The sequence below is a fragment of the Hakea prostrata genome, chromosome 2, assembly GCF_041222555.1.
Source record: "Hakea prostrata isolate BN-2017 chromosome 2, UWA_Hpros_2, whole genome shotgun sequence".
NCBI lineage: Eukaryota > Viridiplantae > Streptophyta > Magnoliopsida > Proteales > Proteaceae > Hakea > Hakea prostrata.
This window is the reverse complement of record NC_142601.1, coordinates 42827944-42845496: the sequence shown is the minus strand read 5'-3', so window position 1 is coordinate 42845496 and position 17553 is coordinate 42827944. Positions and strand designations below refer to the sequence as shown.

General features: G+C 38.3%; 1 protein-coding gene across 1 annotated transcript in view; it reads right to left on the bottom strand.

The window, feature by feature from the left end:
- EMB2247 (protein EMBRYO DEFECTIVE 2247) overlaps positions 1 to 17553 on the bottom strand; it is a 122696-nt gene that overhangs the window by 26939 nt on the left and 78204 nt on the right. Inside the window, exons 17-21 of the mRNA XM_089144652.1 lie at positions 16171 to 16282; positions 11825 to 11935; positions 11563 to 11700; positions 5332 to 5382; positions 5127 to 5239 (exon numbers count right to left, since the gene is read on the bottom strand). Coding sequence (XP_089000778.1) covers positions 5127 to 5239; positions 5332 to 5382; positions 11563 to 11700; positions 11825 to 11935; positions 16171 to 16282 — 525 coding nt within the window. The remainder of the gene's footprint in view (positions 1 to 5126; positions 5240 to 5331; positions 5383 to 11562; positions 11701 to 11824; positions 11936 to 16170; positions 16283 to 17553) is intronic.

Sequence of the window (17553 nt, the reverse complement as noted above, 5' to 3'; positions counted from 1 at the left end):
ATTTGATCTTTAGATCTGAGAAATCCAAAGAAAAAATACGCTGAGCATCGCCACACTCTCCTCTTCCTTTTCGTCTCTCTCTCTCTCCTCTCGAAAAACCCAAAGCCCCTTCCCACGTTGGCCTAGGACCACTGCCAGCACCTTCGTCGCGTCCTAGGACCATCGACAGCCCTCCTTCAGCCCAACGTTAGGTCCTAAGACCCTCGCCTCTCTCTCAAGAAGCTTCTACGGCTATCGTGACCCACCACCAGCAAGGCGATAGGTCCTAGGCCCCTCGCCCTCTCTTGCGAGGCTCCTAGGGCCATCGTGACCTAGCCGCGAGGCCTTTAGGCCCCTTGATCTTCACTACAATCTTCCCCTAAGAGGGGAACCATGGCAGATGCTACACTACCACTGAAAGTTGGCATAGAAAAAGACACTTCAAGTTTGGTCATCAACTGACGAGATGTTGGAACTCGTATGAGGAAAGAGGTGATCAAGAACTATAATTTTCGAGATTGGCTTGAGGAGCAGATGCTTGAGGATTTCCACTCCGACTGGTGTGATGTTCTTGACCACAATATTCACACTTAACTGGAGTATGGGAGGAATCACATGTACGGGTTTGGTTACCTCTTGTGCCAACCACCAACGCAAATCTCTCTGGCATCCAAGTGAGCACCAATGTTGTTTGGCAATCATCTTCAGCGTCAATCATGGCATAAGCTTTCACCAAGGATGGAAAATGTTTCCATGAGAGGATACAAGCCCATATTTGATTATACTGAATATTTAATTCGTCCTAAAAATCATAAACCCAAAGTTTGCCTTTCTAACTTTGCCAAGCAGCAACATGAGCAGCACAAGTTGGAGTAAAGCTCCATACAAATCAAGGGTCTGATAAAATCCACGAAGAGTATTATAGTACTAGGCCAAAGTATGTTCCTTTTGTTGTAGCTGATGGATTTTGCACCAAATATCGAAGCACTAAGCATCGGTTCCCACATTTGAATGGGTTTCCTTGGCAACCTTCCAAATCGTGGTAGCATTTAAAACGAGATAGCCCTCTGCAATACTGGATTCAATGAAATTAAGAAGGAATCCCATAACCAAGCACTCATCAGTCTCCCACTTGTCTTGTGTTGTATCAAGAAAAGGAGGGCTTGACAAATGTATCATGAAGATGATATGTAAGGCCACGAGCACCAACAACAAGAGAAATACAGTGAGACCGTTAGTGATAATTAGACCTATAAAGTTTGATAGTGGTCATTTGGAATGGGGAGAAATCGAATTCCCGTGAAACTGGAGTTTCCTTCATTCCAAAGGTACTAGAGGAGGCGGCAGGTAACTAAATCAGAGGCCATCACACTAAATCAAACAAAGAACTGATCTGAAAACAAGATCACAACATCAATAGGTAAAAGATAAACCCCTGGTAGGAGAAAAAATGCTCACCACAAAAGGAGAAAGGAGAAGCTGGTTGGGGAGAAAAAAAGATGTGATAACTGGTGACTTTGCCTACAGGATAGCGGATTGTTGGGTCCAAGTGGGTAGTCGTCATCAAACACAAAGTATAAGGAATTGTGGAAAGCTACAAAGTAAGATTTGAAGCCAAGGGCTTTACTCAAGCCTACAGGATAGACTATCAAGAGAAATTTGCCAAGTTGTAAAGAAGAATACAGTTTGGGCATTTCTTTCATTCTTTCGTGAGCATTAAATCAAGGATGGAGCCTGCAACAACTTGATGTGAAAAATGTCTTTCCCCACGCAGACATTCTAGATGAGGTGTCTATGGACATACCACTTGGACATGCTACTATTAAGACTTTATGGAAAAGTTTGTAGGTTGAAGAAAGCCTTGTATGGTCTGAAGCAGTCTCCAAGGGCTTGGTTTGGGAGACTCCAAAAAGCCATGGTGTCCATTTGCTACAAACAGAGCAATGCTAACTATACCTTGTTCATCAAGAAAGGGATTCCTATATGACAATACTACTAATGTATGTGGATGATATAGTTATCACAGAAGCAATGATGAGGAGAATTCACCCTTGAAGAATTTCTTCGGAACCGAATTCAAGATTATGTCCTAAGTGTTGAATTGGTTCATTCGGCCAATTGTACGTATCTCTCTCATAGGAAGTATACTCTTGATTTGTTGACAGAGACTAGAATGTTGGGGTACAAACCTGCTAAGACTCCAATCGAGCCTAATCTACATTTGAAGGAAAAGGAAGGGGAGCCAATAGATAAGACTGGCTATCAGAAGATGGTAAGGAAATTGATTTACCTATCTCATTCTCTACAACTATTACGTTTGTTGTTAGTCTTGTAACCAGTATATGCATGATAACTACTCATCAGACCTGGATGCTTCCTACCAAATCTTAAGATACTTAAAGGCTACTCCATGAATAGATTGTGCTTTCCTCTCACGGACACTTGAAGATTGAGGTATACACATATGCATATTGCAAAAGTGTCGTGATGACAGAAGATTTACCTCTGGGTACTGTACTTATGTGGGAGACAACTTGATAACTTGGAGGAGTGAAAAACAGGCAATGGTTGCTAGGTCCAATGCTGAAGCTGAATTTAGAGTGATGCACAAGGTATTTGTGAGGTGCTATGGCTGAAGAGACTACTTCAAGAGCTTGAATTTAAAGCCATACACAAGGTATTTGAGAGGTGCTATGGCTGAAGGGACTACTTCAAGAACTTGGACCAAAATTTTAGACACCTATACAATTGTATTCGAACAATAAGTTAGCAATCAGCATAGCTCATAATTCAGTTTAGCATGACAGAACCAAACATGTGGAAATCGACAGGCACTTCATCAAGAAAAAGATTGAGTCTGGATTGATCCATATTTACTTTGTTACCTCGGACAATCAAAGGGCTGATGAGCTTACAAAGAGTTTGAGTACCAAAGCTTGTTAGCAAGTTGGGCATGATAAATACATATACATCAACTTGAGGGAGAGTGTTGCTATATAATAGTATTATTAAGAAGGGTAGAATTGTCTGTTAGGATATCTTATCGTAATAGTCCCACATCGTGAATACTTGTTTTCTTTTTGTCATATTACTGATATAAATAAAAGCCTTCTATGTCACACACATATGATCTCTCAAACCATTCAACACAATGCTTATGGTAAGACAATATGGTTTTTAAGATAATAAGATTATTGACATACTTCAAAAACTGCCCAAATGAAACGACATATAAAAAATAAAATACAATAACCGCAATATTTCTAATTTTCAAAAATTCTCCATCTCATCTAAAAATTTTGGTAAAAAATGCACCATTTTTCCTCATAATTTTGGTCATTTTGGCATTTAATACTTGGCAAGTTTTGCTTCATTGAAAACAAAGAAAAAAATACAATGTTTTGAGGAAATTCAATATCTCAGACATTTTAGTTTGGCCAAAATGACCTTTTGAAACTAGATTTAATACTATATTTATTAGTTATTATCATAGTTGTCAAAGCGTCCTCCTAGGCAGCAAGGCGGTTTTTCAACCGCCTTGTTTTGAACCACTTTGTTAACATGCAATTTTTTTTCCAATTTTTCACCTAATTGCTACCATTTTGTCGCCTTGTGCACCTTATTGCCGCCTAAACAGTTGTTTTTTTGACATTTTGTACATAATAATATTTTTTCTTGATTTTTTAAAAATCAAATTTTATCCTACAAAGCCATATATGAACATAATAGTTAGTCATTTCGGAATCAGGAATCAATGAATCATTAAATGGATAAGGCACTTATTTGGCATCACACTATCATAGAGGTAAGTAAAAATGTGAAATTACTACTTCCATTTTCATACTTATAATTTGATATAGTTTATAGTCATGTGTTATGATGCTTAATGAGATGAACTTATGTTTGTGTTCTTTTTTGAATAATCTTTCATAATTATGATTCTTGAATGCTTGCTTTTTTAGATGAATGTGATTCTTGAATGTTTGTTTAGTTTATAATAGAAATTTATCAGCTTAAAAGTAGTCGTATACTCGTATTGAAAATTTTTGACCCAGCCGCTTTGGTCGCCTTATTGCCGCTTCATCGCCTAGGCGAAGCCCCAACCACTTTGTTCGCTTTGCCGCCTTGACAACCTTGGTTATTATAATGCCAATCAAGAAACGCCTCCATATGGCCCTTATTGATTCCCAAAAAGCCAATGACTGAAATCCTAAGATTTAACATTGCATGTTCTACTAAAGAAAAGGGTTTAAAGTAAATCCTTAGTTCTTTAATGATATGTATGAGAGAATGGTAATTAGTTTGAGATTTATGGGAGGCCATCGCAAGGAATATACAAAAAATGCAGCCAATGGCAGTGGTTTCTCCACCAGCAATTCTCCTAACTTCTACTTGGTGAAATGCTTGTCAACTTCTAACATGCTTGGCATGGTCATTGCTGTACCAAATAATGAGCAACCTAATGGCTGCCTTTTTGTCACAGTACAGCATCATAGGGAGCCAAATAAGGAAACCAAGGTCTTGTAGCAAACATTTGAACTGTGAAATCTGTAAGAGCTCACAATACATGCGCACAGAGACAATAAGTAACATAGCAGGAGGGAGAGGGGAGAGAGCAGGTAAAGGAAGAGAATTTCAGGGGCGGGGGGAGAGTAGCTTGTGGCTTTGGGAGGTGGAGACACCATCTAAGGAAGCCTCCATAGAGATTGGCAAACAAGGCAAGGGGAAGGGGAGAGTGCACCCCAAACACCAGTTTCTCCTTTCTTTGTGGTGATTTTTTTTTTCTTTTTTTGATGTTTGATTAGTAGTAAAACATTCACCTATTTGATTTTGAGTTACTTGTTCTCTTAAATTTTTGTTATACCATTCTTTACTTTAATTAGTTGCATTGACCTTATACCATTCTTTACTTTAATTAGTTGCATTGACCTTGATGATTTTACTATGATTCACCAAGGTGAAGTGGGTTCTACTTGGTTCATTACATTCAACCAAATAGGCTTTCACGTACCCGATTTATATGGGTATATCGAGGGACTGCTGGGCTAAGATATTAGTAGCGTCTAGTGTCTACAGTAAAATAGACAAGCATTACAAAAGGAATTAACATGAAAGGATCTCGACAAAATACTAAACAGAGAACATACCAATCGGCAAAATCACCCCAGAAGAAATCATATATCTCTCTCCCAACATCACCGAAGAAAAACTTGTCATAGCTTGAAGTGACATTATCAATAAGAGAATGGAGCTTTGAGACCTGGTTTCAGTGCATACACAGAAATTAATGTGTTTACTGGAAATCAGAGTTAAAGAGGTATAATGAAAATTGAAGTGTAAAAGGTGACATACCACCCAACACTCTGGTAAAGGAAGTTTGCGAAGAGATTCCTCTGTATCAAACTAAAAGGAACCAAGAATCATTTATTACGTCATAAAAACAACTAGCCACTCAAACTACTTTGAAAAAAAGAGTGTTAGCTATTGTTAAGCAGAATGAACTAATTCAATATACAAAAATTTGAAGGGGAAAAAAGATCATTGCAACCAATGGCTAGAGAGGGGAAGGTGGGTAAATCACTGCCAGTCTTATTAGGTTCTTTTTGAATCTTATATTATAGTATTGTGTATCATAAATGAATATACAACCATGTTACTTTACTGTTATAACAGGGCCTCACATAATTTTGAATTCAAAAATACCTTTTAATTTTGTGAGTGCGTCCTATTGGAAGATAATGTGTCCATGGAGCTCTGCACCATGCCATCATGTCTAATGTGTGAGTAATTCAGTAAATGTTTCTTATCTTTCCTACTGTAACCAGATTTGGCTTATGTAAACTTATATTTCTACTTCGATCTGTAACTTGTTAGACTTTGAGTTGCCTGTGGTAGGGAGGTTAATCACTCTCTAATGCACAAGCCTCTCTTCAACCAAAGTTCTGATATAATTACATAGCATAAGAGCTCTCAAAATTACTTATCTTTACCCAATTATTCTGAATTGAAGAGTTCTTCATGGAGAGGGGTTTGGTTGTAGAAACCTAAGCTTCCTAAAGCTTCTAAAGTATGCACTTCATGTGGTTACTTATCAATTGAAATTCAGATTCATCCATACAAGAGCTTGCATTATCAACATTCTGGAGGCTTTCCCCAGAAGATTGACATCCACTTGTGTGACATCCAGCCAGCGGATTTCAATCCTACTTTCAAGTTTATTCACCCTGTGAAGTTCACTCAGCAATAAATTGGAGCCAATCAGAGGTCCATATTTTTCCCGATCAATTTGCCCGAGATTTTAATAAAATTTTACTCTATTATAGTGGATCCATTGACCTATTGATGTCAATCAGACACTACTAATGAGTATTATTGAAATCATCTTATTTTTCTGGACTTCAATTCACAGTTCATCTTTGATACTGCTGGTTTTGGACCTCCATCAGATTATTGTGCTATTTTGGGATCTTCATAACCTATTATGTTACTACACTTGCACAGCTTTATAGCTCTCCTTATAAATGTTTATTACATTCTGCTATTAAAATCCATTCAGCATTGTTGAAGGTCTCGCAAGATCTCATGCAAGTCGAGACGACACCAAAAAATGCAACATGTCAGCCAATTTCGGATATCACAACATCTTGGTCTAACCTAGTACTTATAAATATCCCATCTCGGTCGAGACAAGTCAAGATATTCCAATCTCGATCTGTCTCAACAATCCTTCTTCACCCTTTGCTGGTTTTGGTGTTGTCGCTGGATTTGACAGAAAGTTGGTCAAATCTCTACCTAGGCTGAATCAACAATCTGTTTAGCTCATCTACAACAAGAATATTGATTTTGAAGCCAATCATGAAGCAACGTGAGTAGAGGAGATGCTTAGTCATTGATTTAACTCATGTACTCTCGCAGTTTAACTTATAAGTACACCAATGTCGTAATGTGAAATTATAAACAACTAAACATGTTCAACTCTAAACTATTACGTTCTCATTTATATCAAGTAATGGTTGTGCATTTCATGTTTCATAAGTCTGCAGGTTGAGTCCTTTAACCTATTGGACTTAAAGTTAGGGTCGAGCTGGAACTTTGCTCCTTTTCGTGTTTCTCTCCCTAGGCTCCCCTTACACTTTTGGTGTGCTGATGACTCGAGTGTGGTAGTCTTTGTTCTCAGTGTCCTGCTTTACTCCAATGACGAAAATAAAGCTCAAGACTACCGTTCCTTTGCCAAAATTTGTGTAGATGTCTCCGCAAACTCCCCACTGGGAGAGTATATCTTGGTTGTCAACAATGAAGGGTTGGCCACTCCTCCCCCATTGCCCCTTTTGTGAGCGTGACTACTCCTCCGGTGGTTGGTCCAAACAACTTCAACTGTCTCACAACCCCCCCCCCCCTCACCAAAAAAAATAAAAAATCCACCAAAAAGAAACCCTTTCTTCTCCCCTTTTGCTCCATTTCCTACACCCGATCCCTCAGCCACTATCATCTCCCTCCCAACCTGCTCCTTCCATGCACCTCATTCACTCGATCTAGATTTTTGAAGTCAGGGCCGGTTCAAAAGCCGCCAACATAGAAGACAATGTAAGACTTCTGGATCGCCTTACCACCTCTCTTCTCTCCATCAACCCACTTGGTGGTTATCCCTGCAACCTTGGGTCAAAAAACTATTTCTTCTCTATTATCTAAAACTACTTTAGGCTTTGATTTCTATGAGCTCTACCCACTATGCTGCTATAATCAGCAATCGCACTTGACAATACACTCACTCAACCACATACCTTACTGCCGCTAACAATTCCCCCATTTTCATCCTCCCTCATGGCACGTAGTCTCACAAAGTTCAGTGGAAACCCTTATCTTGCTCGATACTTCTCTCCCCAATACCTTTTCCTTACCAGCCATTTTCCCATTTGGCCCTTCGCATTTTTGTTCCACTAGGCCTTCTAGGCCTTTTGTACCCTTTGGGTATGTGGAATATTCATCTCTCAATGAACGGGGGCTAAAACTATCACTGACCACAATAATGTTCGGACCACAATGATTAAACTCAATACAGACTCAATTAATTGTAATGGGCTTAATCCATAATTTATACTAATGCCAAAGTAAAGCTATACTATCTCAGCTCGCTAGAGAGAGACTAAGTCCACCGACCCTTGGATGGTGTTAGCACCACTTCAGCCCCCACTCACTCACTGGACAAGCCTATTCTGCAATTCGCCTCCCTCTTTAGAGATGGCTTTTGTTTGCACCTCATCCCCCTAACACCTGATGTAGGTCTAGCACCAAACTGGCCAATTTCCCTTTGAAATCAACTTAGGTATGATTGAGAGGGGAGAGATAGAGAGGATTTACATAGTGATGGAAGGCATGTAGTCTACTATGAAGAAGATTCACTCTCAAAAATTAAAAGCAATCAAACAAGGTATGTAGATTGACCAGACCTCCAAGAGCTTAGTCTAATAATGTTGAAACCTGTCGAAATTTAATGCAGAAAATACCTGCCTTAGGCCGATATGGTCGAAATTTCAACACCATCTCAATTTCAAGGATGGTCAAAATTGGCCTCAAAACAGAGATTGGGTTCACCATATGGATCCTTGAGCATTAGGTAAAAGTCACAAGAGAATGACAATAATTTATGCATGTATGAAGATAATCAGTCGACCTAGTGAGGTTAACCTTCCAGGAACATCTCTTCATATGGGTCAGTCGCATAGTTCTTGGTCTTCCAGACAGCTCTATTAGCACACATATGGGCATCTAGTCCAAGTACTTGCATATCCTTTCTTACTACTTCTTCAATAGTCAATTTAGGCCGACTCTTACCTCTTTTAGCCTTATCTAGTAGGGATCTAATCACTCTTCCTTATAGGTGCCTCTTGATAGCGTCCTTTGGACATGCCAAAACCACCTCAAGCGGTGTTCTCTTAACTTGTCTTGAATGGGAGCAATACCTAAGTCTGATGTCATATAATCATTCCTCAAACTCTCTCTCTCTCTCTCTCTCCTAGTCATGCCACATATCCTCCTTAGTTCTCGTTTTTGCTTCACTTAGTCTGTTCATATAGCTCCTCCAGGTTACCCAACATTCTACCCCTTAGATCATAGTTGGTCTAGTAAGTGTCTCATAAAACTTTCTTTGAGCATAACAAACATTCGACACATGACACACCTAAAACACCTCTCCACTTCAACCATTCTACCTTATTCCTTTGAGATACATCATCACCTATAACACCTCCATAATTAATGGCAAAGCTCAACTACCTACAACATTTACTTTCCAGTATGGTTTGAGATCTTAATCTCAACCGGGATCTCAGACCCTCAAAAAACTGAGATCCTGCGAGATCTGGTAAAAATCCCCAATTAGCTACACCAAACATGAGGTCCCATCTCAGTGGGTATTAAAGCTCAGTTTGGTCTAACTTTTGATTTTTGGCCTACTTTAGGCCTTCTAAACACAATGGTGGCCTTAGATTTGTGAGAAAGCAAGCATCTATATGAGTTCCAACTTAACCCTAACTTTGAAACCGATATGCTGAAGCAAGGCTTGAAATCTCAATTTCGAGGTCAGTTTCAACCAACCTTGAAACTGAGATGGTACTGAAATTTAAGAAATCTCAATTGAAACCTGGGAATTTCCTAGGTAGTTTCAACACCAGGTTTGGGTGGTTTTACAGAGTTTGTTAGTCTGAGATCTTGCATTCTACCAATTAAAAGCATAAAGAACACAATGGCACAGGTATGTTGCCAAAAATACCAATTAAAAGATTTATGATTCAAGTGTTAGTATACATATGAGGTTCCGAGAAATACAAACTATATAACTTGAACAAATTGCATTGTATACATTAAATGTTTGATACAAAATTACAAAAAACTCCCAAGCTTCATTTCCAAGATGAGGCCTAGGTGGATCCATCCCTTAAAAAGTGTACTCTGAATAACCATAAACTCCCAAGCTTCATTTCCAAGATGAGGCCTGGGTGGATCCATTCCTTAAAAAGCATACTCTGAATAAAGTTTCAAAGTACTCCATATCCAGCAACTCCACTGTATACTACATAAGGACTATAGCCACGGAGTAAGCAGTAAACAAGGTGAAGGAAGACAAAGGAGAGTGATGATATTTTTAGTGAAGAAAAGAGGTTAAAAGAGGCAAAAATGGCAAAAAAATGTGGGAAATCCCGTAAATTTTGACTAATGGCATCTGCAAATTTTGTCTCAATTGAGATTTGAGACTTTTGAATTAGGTTTTGCAAATTTCAGTCGAAACATCTCGATCAAAATTTTGACCGAGACGGTTCGATACCTGAGAATAAAGTTTTGCTTATAGGATTTTATCAATGTTGTGGAAAAAACCGAGATTTCGAATGAAACTTCGGTAATCTTGGTTTTAATTTGGACTATACGTTAAAGGAGTGAATATGCAGCTTATAAAAAATGTACAACACAACTAATAATTGATATAATGAAAACATAAAGGTTTAAAGTAAAATAATACATCAAAATGTTCAGTTGTTCACAATTTCACATTACAAGATCAGTGTACTTATAAGCTACACCACAAGAGTACAAGAATAAAATCAGTAACTAACAAAATCCAACTTCTGCTCCACCAGCACCACCTCTACCAATATAGAACATAGATTTTGGAAAAAAGGAAAATGAAGTTTGGGAAGAACACTCACCTTACTTTAAGCTTAGCTTCAAAACCAGTAGATCTTTGTTGTAAGTGAGCTAGATGGTTTGTTGATACAGCCTAGGTTGAGACCTAGGCAACGTTCTGGTAAAAATCCAGCCAAAACACCAAAAACAGCAAAGGCAGAAGAAGCGTCAAGACAGGCCGAGATCAAGTCAAGATCGAGATATCCCGACTTGTCTTGACCAAGTATTTGATGCCGGACCTGCATCAGTCCTTACCCTTCTAGGCTGGTTTGGGTAATATAGTCTGTGATATGTGTAGAGCTCCTTGGTTGGTGTAGCAATGAAATTTGTGTAGTTTCATGAGGAACTATGAAGCCTATTAAAGCATTGATTCCATAGATGTAAGCCTACAATTGAATCATGTAAATCAGTGTCTTGTGGTTTGCACTACAATTTTGGATGTTGGCACCACCTACGGGCCATGTCACATTGTAGTAGCAAGGTTGGTGTTCATACGACTTGTAGGCAACCTATATCAATTAATGCCAGCCAATCATTGCTACAGGTTGCTTTAGTCTTCATTCCAAAGCCACACAAATGGTTTAAGGGTTTTAAAATTCTTGAAGACACTGATCTACTCCTCACCACTCAATATCAATTTCGAGCCATCAATTTCAAATGGGCTAAGATTCACATGGATTGTATCTGTTTTATGCCTGCCATCATATCAATGTATTAAGAAGTAATGACCTAGTAGCATCTTCAGGCCATAAGTTTTCTGTTTCACTTGCCACATTACCGACTAAATTTATACATTCAACCTTCACAAAGCTTCTACATTCAGTTCATAGAGACAAGGTTAACAATTTAAATATTATAAGACCGTTTTGTCAAGATGTAAAAAACCAAAAACAGAGGGGGAGAAACCTTATAAGCCAGTATGTTTTCCCAGGCAGAGCTTTCACTTTGACAAGGCAAGTTCTGCAATATGAATTTTCCAGCATTCCAGAGTTTGTTAGTGAAGGCCTTGTTTGCAGTCAATCTCTCAGTGGACAAGTTAAGGTCCTGAAAAAAAAATGAACAGCCATAGCTGAATGAATTTTGGCAGACACTAGAGAAATGTTCAAGAAACAAAAAATAATCAGCAGTTTGGATGCAGCAGTTCTTTGATTTTACAAGCATCACAAACCTGACCAGCTGTCCCCAAGGAAATAGTAAATCGCAAAGCATCTGTGCCAAACTCCTTTATTGTATCAATAGGATCTATGACATTACCCAAAGTTTTAGACATTTTTCGCCCCTGAAAGAATTCAGAGTGTAGAAGCTTCAGCAAAGATATCTGGAAGCAACCATTAGATGAAAGTTGCATTCAAAAATTAAGCTACTGCTATCAGTGACTGTGATTTAGAGATGAGGGGAAAAAATAGGAAGAAAACAACTATTTAGGCATTGCCATTGGAGAAAAAACAAGTATGTGGATTTGACATGGTCCATTTTATCGACAAGGCCACAGAAACTAAATTTCCACTATCCTGCCCCCCAAGAACCATAACAAAACAAAGATATACGACATTCCATATAAAAATGGAAACCTAATAGTTAAACAGTTTGCAACTCCTATTGGAACAGACGGACCATAAGTCCATCTACACAAAAGAGACAAAGGCCAATATAGAATACAAGACTATGAAATACAAAGTCAGGAGCTACTACTCTCATAAGGTAAACTATGAAACAGTGAAATTAGAGTATACAGCATGAGGAAGTGGTTGATTCAGGTCAACAGCCCCACATTCAGAAGAAAGCCAAGAAATTGTGGTTCCAGTTGGCCCATTACTTCATTTTTGATTGTTTCCGAGTTGGTCCAGTTAAACCAGGTTCAACGTTGGTTCAATTTGGTCTAATTCCTGAATCCAATCTAAGCTTGTAGAGTCTTATCATCAAAATTATGTAATCAGGCTTCAGTAGTTTTCCACACATGGGAGGGCCAGTAGTTAGTTTTACCCAGACTTACCTAAGTATTACAAGTTGGTGAAGAGATATAAAAGGACTCTCTTTGCTTCCAAGCAAGAGAACCCTTTCTTATTTCAGTTTTTAAGATCCATAGAGGAGTCTCTGGTTGTACACAGCCCCTAATAATGCCCCTTGTGAAAGCATAAAAACAGATTTGATTTGAAGTTGGATCCAATTATCTCAGGTCAGTGACCTTCTACAGCTGCTGGGCGGCACCAATTGTTGGCCAACCAGCTCCACAAGGGAGTAATCAGGCAGGCAGCAATCGCTCAGGTATGGGACCTCTCTTCGCCCCTATCTTCTTAGCTTTTTTACGTCATTAAACTCACTTCATCTTCCCCAAATTTCTGTGTGTGTGTGTGTGTGTGTGTTTTTTTCTTTTTTCACAACCCATTACAGCACCTCTAAAGCCCTTGAACATAACTCATCACAGCCTTAGTACTTGACTAAGCTAACCATGCCGGTACTTAGCACACAACCCATACTAAGTCAGCCTTTAACCCCCCCCCCCACCCCCAAAAAAACAAAAAACAAAAGAGTAACTAGGAGAGAACTTGACAGAAAGAATGACTTGTATAGCTTGAGAATTCTTACAAGCTTACAAATCAAGTGCTTGATTGCTTGACGGTCTCTGCCAAATGAGACCCACCCCTTTTTATAGTTACACTAATGTACAATGAACAGTTAGGATTATTTACAAGTGTCCTCCATCCATCGGTGGAGAACCTTCTAGGATCTAGATATTTCCAATGGAGAGTTCTAGACTAGATATTTACAAGCTGGGTTCTTCTAGACTCCACTCCATGTGCAGTACCGTCTAGATAGCGGTCTAGGCTTAGCTATTAGGAACCTTCTTAGCGGACTAGGCCATGTGTAGCCCTCTCAATCTAGGGCCTATGATGGAACGAGCTGTGATGAATCGCTGAAGTCTGGGGCCTCTCTTCGCCCTCTATTCTCAGTTTTTTCTGTTTCAGCCATTAAATTTGCTTCATCTTCCCCAAAATTCTGTTCTTTTCTGGACCTTAGTTTCCCTCTTTAAAGCATCTAATAGTATTGGTAATTATTCCCCAAGTACCAGTTCAATTTAGATTACAGTCACAACCCATTACAGCACCTCAAAAGCCCTTGAACATAACTCCCCTTGGAACCTGCAACTGCAGATTTCGTGCCCTAAACCTGATCTAAGGCTGCTTTCTAGGGAACACAGACCCTCTACCTCCCCTCCATTTGCCTCAACTTGCAGCCAATAATTACCCTCCTAGCCCCTTTGAAGAGGATTCCTACTTTTTACTCAACTATCTGTAATTCAGCCTTCCATTAAAGCTGAAATCCAAATTAGTCCCTCCCATATCCATATAAGTCCTAACCCTAAAGCCACATCCAAAACATCCCCCCCCCCCCCCCCCTTCCAAAAAAAAAAAAAAAAAAAAAAAAAAGAGAGAGAAAACCCTACAAATAAGGCCAAAAGTGCTGCTAAAAAATAATCAAATTTAGTTATGTATCAGATCCTGGTATGTTGCTCCCTTGCTTGGACTGCCCCAATCAAGCTTGCATTAGTGGCCCATTGATAAGTGTACTATTGATCTGTGTCAGTTGTCTTGATCTGTTAAATCCTTTTGTTGTTGCCCTTCATAATAAGGCTCTAGGCTTAGTAAGCTGTTTATTTCTATTGTAACTAGACTTCCAGTGTTCTTATAATTTCTCTAAAATACCATGGTTTTACATCTCAATCACGCTGTCAATTTTACTCCCTCAAAAAACTGAGTAGGGGCATGATTCTCAGCATGCTGCTGTTGTTGTGGTTGTAGTTGTCATTGTATTTTTTTTTTTTTTTTTAACAACCTCAATTAGCCATCCAAATGTGTTTTTTTGGGAGGATGGGTCTAAAACTTTGATACGCAGCCTGTTTTAGGTCTTTTGAAACAATGGCACCGTAAGATTTATGATAAACAAACAAATAAATAAGCCTAAATTATAGTTTAATTTTGAACCATAGATGTTTTTTTGGTAAATTGAACAATAAATTTTAAATGTTACAGTGAACTTTAAGTCTAAAATACCTATATTCTGCAAAAAAACGTAATCATAAAAATTAAAAAAAATGAACTGATACATTTCATGTAAAAAAAAAAAACAAGGTCGGAGAACCCTCAGAAGCAAGCACCATTAGGCATGAACAATTGATGTTTTTATCCTTTTTATGACATTAAACAGTATTTTGTTGATTACATGGATAGTATGATGGTTAATAGACATTTTCTTGTCAGAGATAATGTATTAAGGGGTTTTCATGGTTACGTAACATACCATTTCTTCCTCTCTCTCTCTTTTAATATTATTTTATTATTATTATTTTTTTTTTAATGCTTGATGAGATATTTTTATTTGTTACTGATACTTTGATTTGACAAAGTTGCTAATCTCATGAGATGCAACTAAGAAGTGTTATTTCGATCATGAAGTTTCCTAATGATAAATTCATTTTGCCTACATGCCATTATTCTGTTCAACTTGCAGGTGAACAGTTGTCACATAGTGAACATATGCCCATATTTTGCATACGAAGCAAGCATATAAAATATGTGCTGTATCATTGCCGTACAGATTGTATTGCACTAGATTTTCCAAAACTATTAGCACCATTTGTCCTATTTAACCGTTGTATGTAACTATGTATCCATATCCATATTATTGTCTTTCTATAACTTCCTAAGGGTCAAACTTTGTTTTGCATGACAAAACGTTGTTTGGGAGCACCTTGAATTTTGGGGGAAAAAAATTTGACATGAAAACAAAAAGTTATTTTGCCTCCTTTTTGGTTTTCTATTGATGTTCTATTAAAAATTACAATGATTTATGAAATTTATAGATTTGAGAAAAAAATAGCATTTCAAGTTTGAAATTGTCTCAATAGCCAATAATTCAGCTTTGTACTTGAAATGGAACATGATTTTTTTTACCAATTTTATATTGCATTCCAATAGAGGTATTTTCTCACTGTTGGGTAATTCCTTTACTGGTTGTTATTAAATCTTTCATATTTTCCATTTGATGTACTTAAATGATGCTTGGCATAAGTATACCAAACCTAATTCAACAACGTTTTGCGTGCAGGTTTCAACAAGTTTTGATAGGGATTTGTGAACTCATATTGGGTTGTTCAACTAGGTTCAGGTCGAAACATGCAAAATGTCTGAAATTAAGCTGAAACATGTCAAAACCTGGTGAAAACCAGGTAAATTGTCATATTGCAATTGGGTTTCATCACTGTTTCTCATGACACCAAGGTATCTCAAGTTGAGAGTTAATTGTTTGATTAAAAATTAGAACAATGAACAGGAAGGTGATAACTTTATGTATACCATTGACGAGAAAACTAGTAAGTCAAAATCCAAAAACACCAGTTTTCATTTGTTAAAACACTAGGGGGAAAAAATTGCATGCACAAGCAGCATCAAATTAATACGTTGGTTGCAGTGTTGCAATATTAATATATCATGTTGCAATACTATTACATCTTACTTGAGAATCGCGAATGAGTCCATGCAAATATATTTTTGAGAAAGGAACAGTCCCCGTGAACTCAATTCCCATCATGACCATCCGTGCCACCCAAAAGAACAAAATGTCATGTCTGTGCACAAAAATGGCATCAAGTTAAAGATCCTATCTATTAAAATAAGCTCAAAAATGGACCAAGAAAAGAATAAGAAGCAAAGAATTTCAAAGAAAAGTAGCAGCAACAGACAATTCATGCATTAGAAACAGGGATAAAACAATTAGTACAAAATGCAAACTTTGCGAAGTATTTGGAGTTTTCTTGAAGGAGAAACTGAATTTCAAGAATTTGATTTATCTTAAAATATTTCAGTAAATTCTGGAAAATTTTAGCTTGGGTAGTTTCTAGTCAAGTGAGAGACATTAACTTACCAGAATAAGCACTTAGAGAGTGGACCTTGATGCAATAGTTATTTTGCTCTATTGCATTCTACTGGTCATGGTTTCAACTTTCAAGTCAGGAAAGCAGCATCTTAGAGAAGCTGGGGTAAGGCCGCATACATTAGGTCCTCCCAAGACCTTTGTGGCAGAAGCCTCATTCACTTGTTAGGCCCTTTTATTAGGGCTCAAAGAGAATGGGTACTTTAGGAACCAACTGCATCTGTGATTTCTAGGAGATTATATAAGGATAGCCAGTATTGATATTTATAGGAAACACAAGGAGATCCCACAACTACTTTTGCCAAAGGAATGAAATGAAGATCAAAGGTCTTAAAAAACTGCAGCTATACAGTCTCTCCATCAGCTCTGTGTTGTCCTGCTGGACTGTTTGAGACAGTTTGAGTGCTTGTCCAGTGTCTTCAGAAACCTCTCAAAATCCCTTCCCTTCCTTTATGGGGGTTTCTGTTGAAGTTGAAGCTTTCGACAAAACCTGACTGCAGTCTCTTTAGGCTCTCTTCCAGTAAAACACCTTTGGGCTTAACTTGATTCCTCCAGGCTAACTACTCACCATTGTCCCCCCCCCCCCCACCCCTCTCTCTTTCTCTCTCTCCCTCTTCCCCTCTCTCCCCTTGACCTCTTCCATAAGGGACCACAACTTGTTAAAGGCAAACTACTTTCCTATAATGGCAGCCTCAACATGATCAAAATGGCTAGGCCAGCCTAAGACAGTCATTTTGAAGCTTGAATCACTCATGTGCCTATTCCTTTGAAAAGGCTACAATTGCTTCAGGTTTCTCCAGCCCAACTCTTGGGCTCCCCTTTGCCTTCCCAGAAAGGAGAAAGATGTTAACTCTGCAGGAATTAATAAATTGATCAGGAAACTGGCAGAACAGAAGAAGAATATCCAGGTTGATTGGGTGTACCCTCAATTCCTCCAAAACCGACCCAGTCGATATCAGGCCTCTT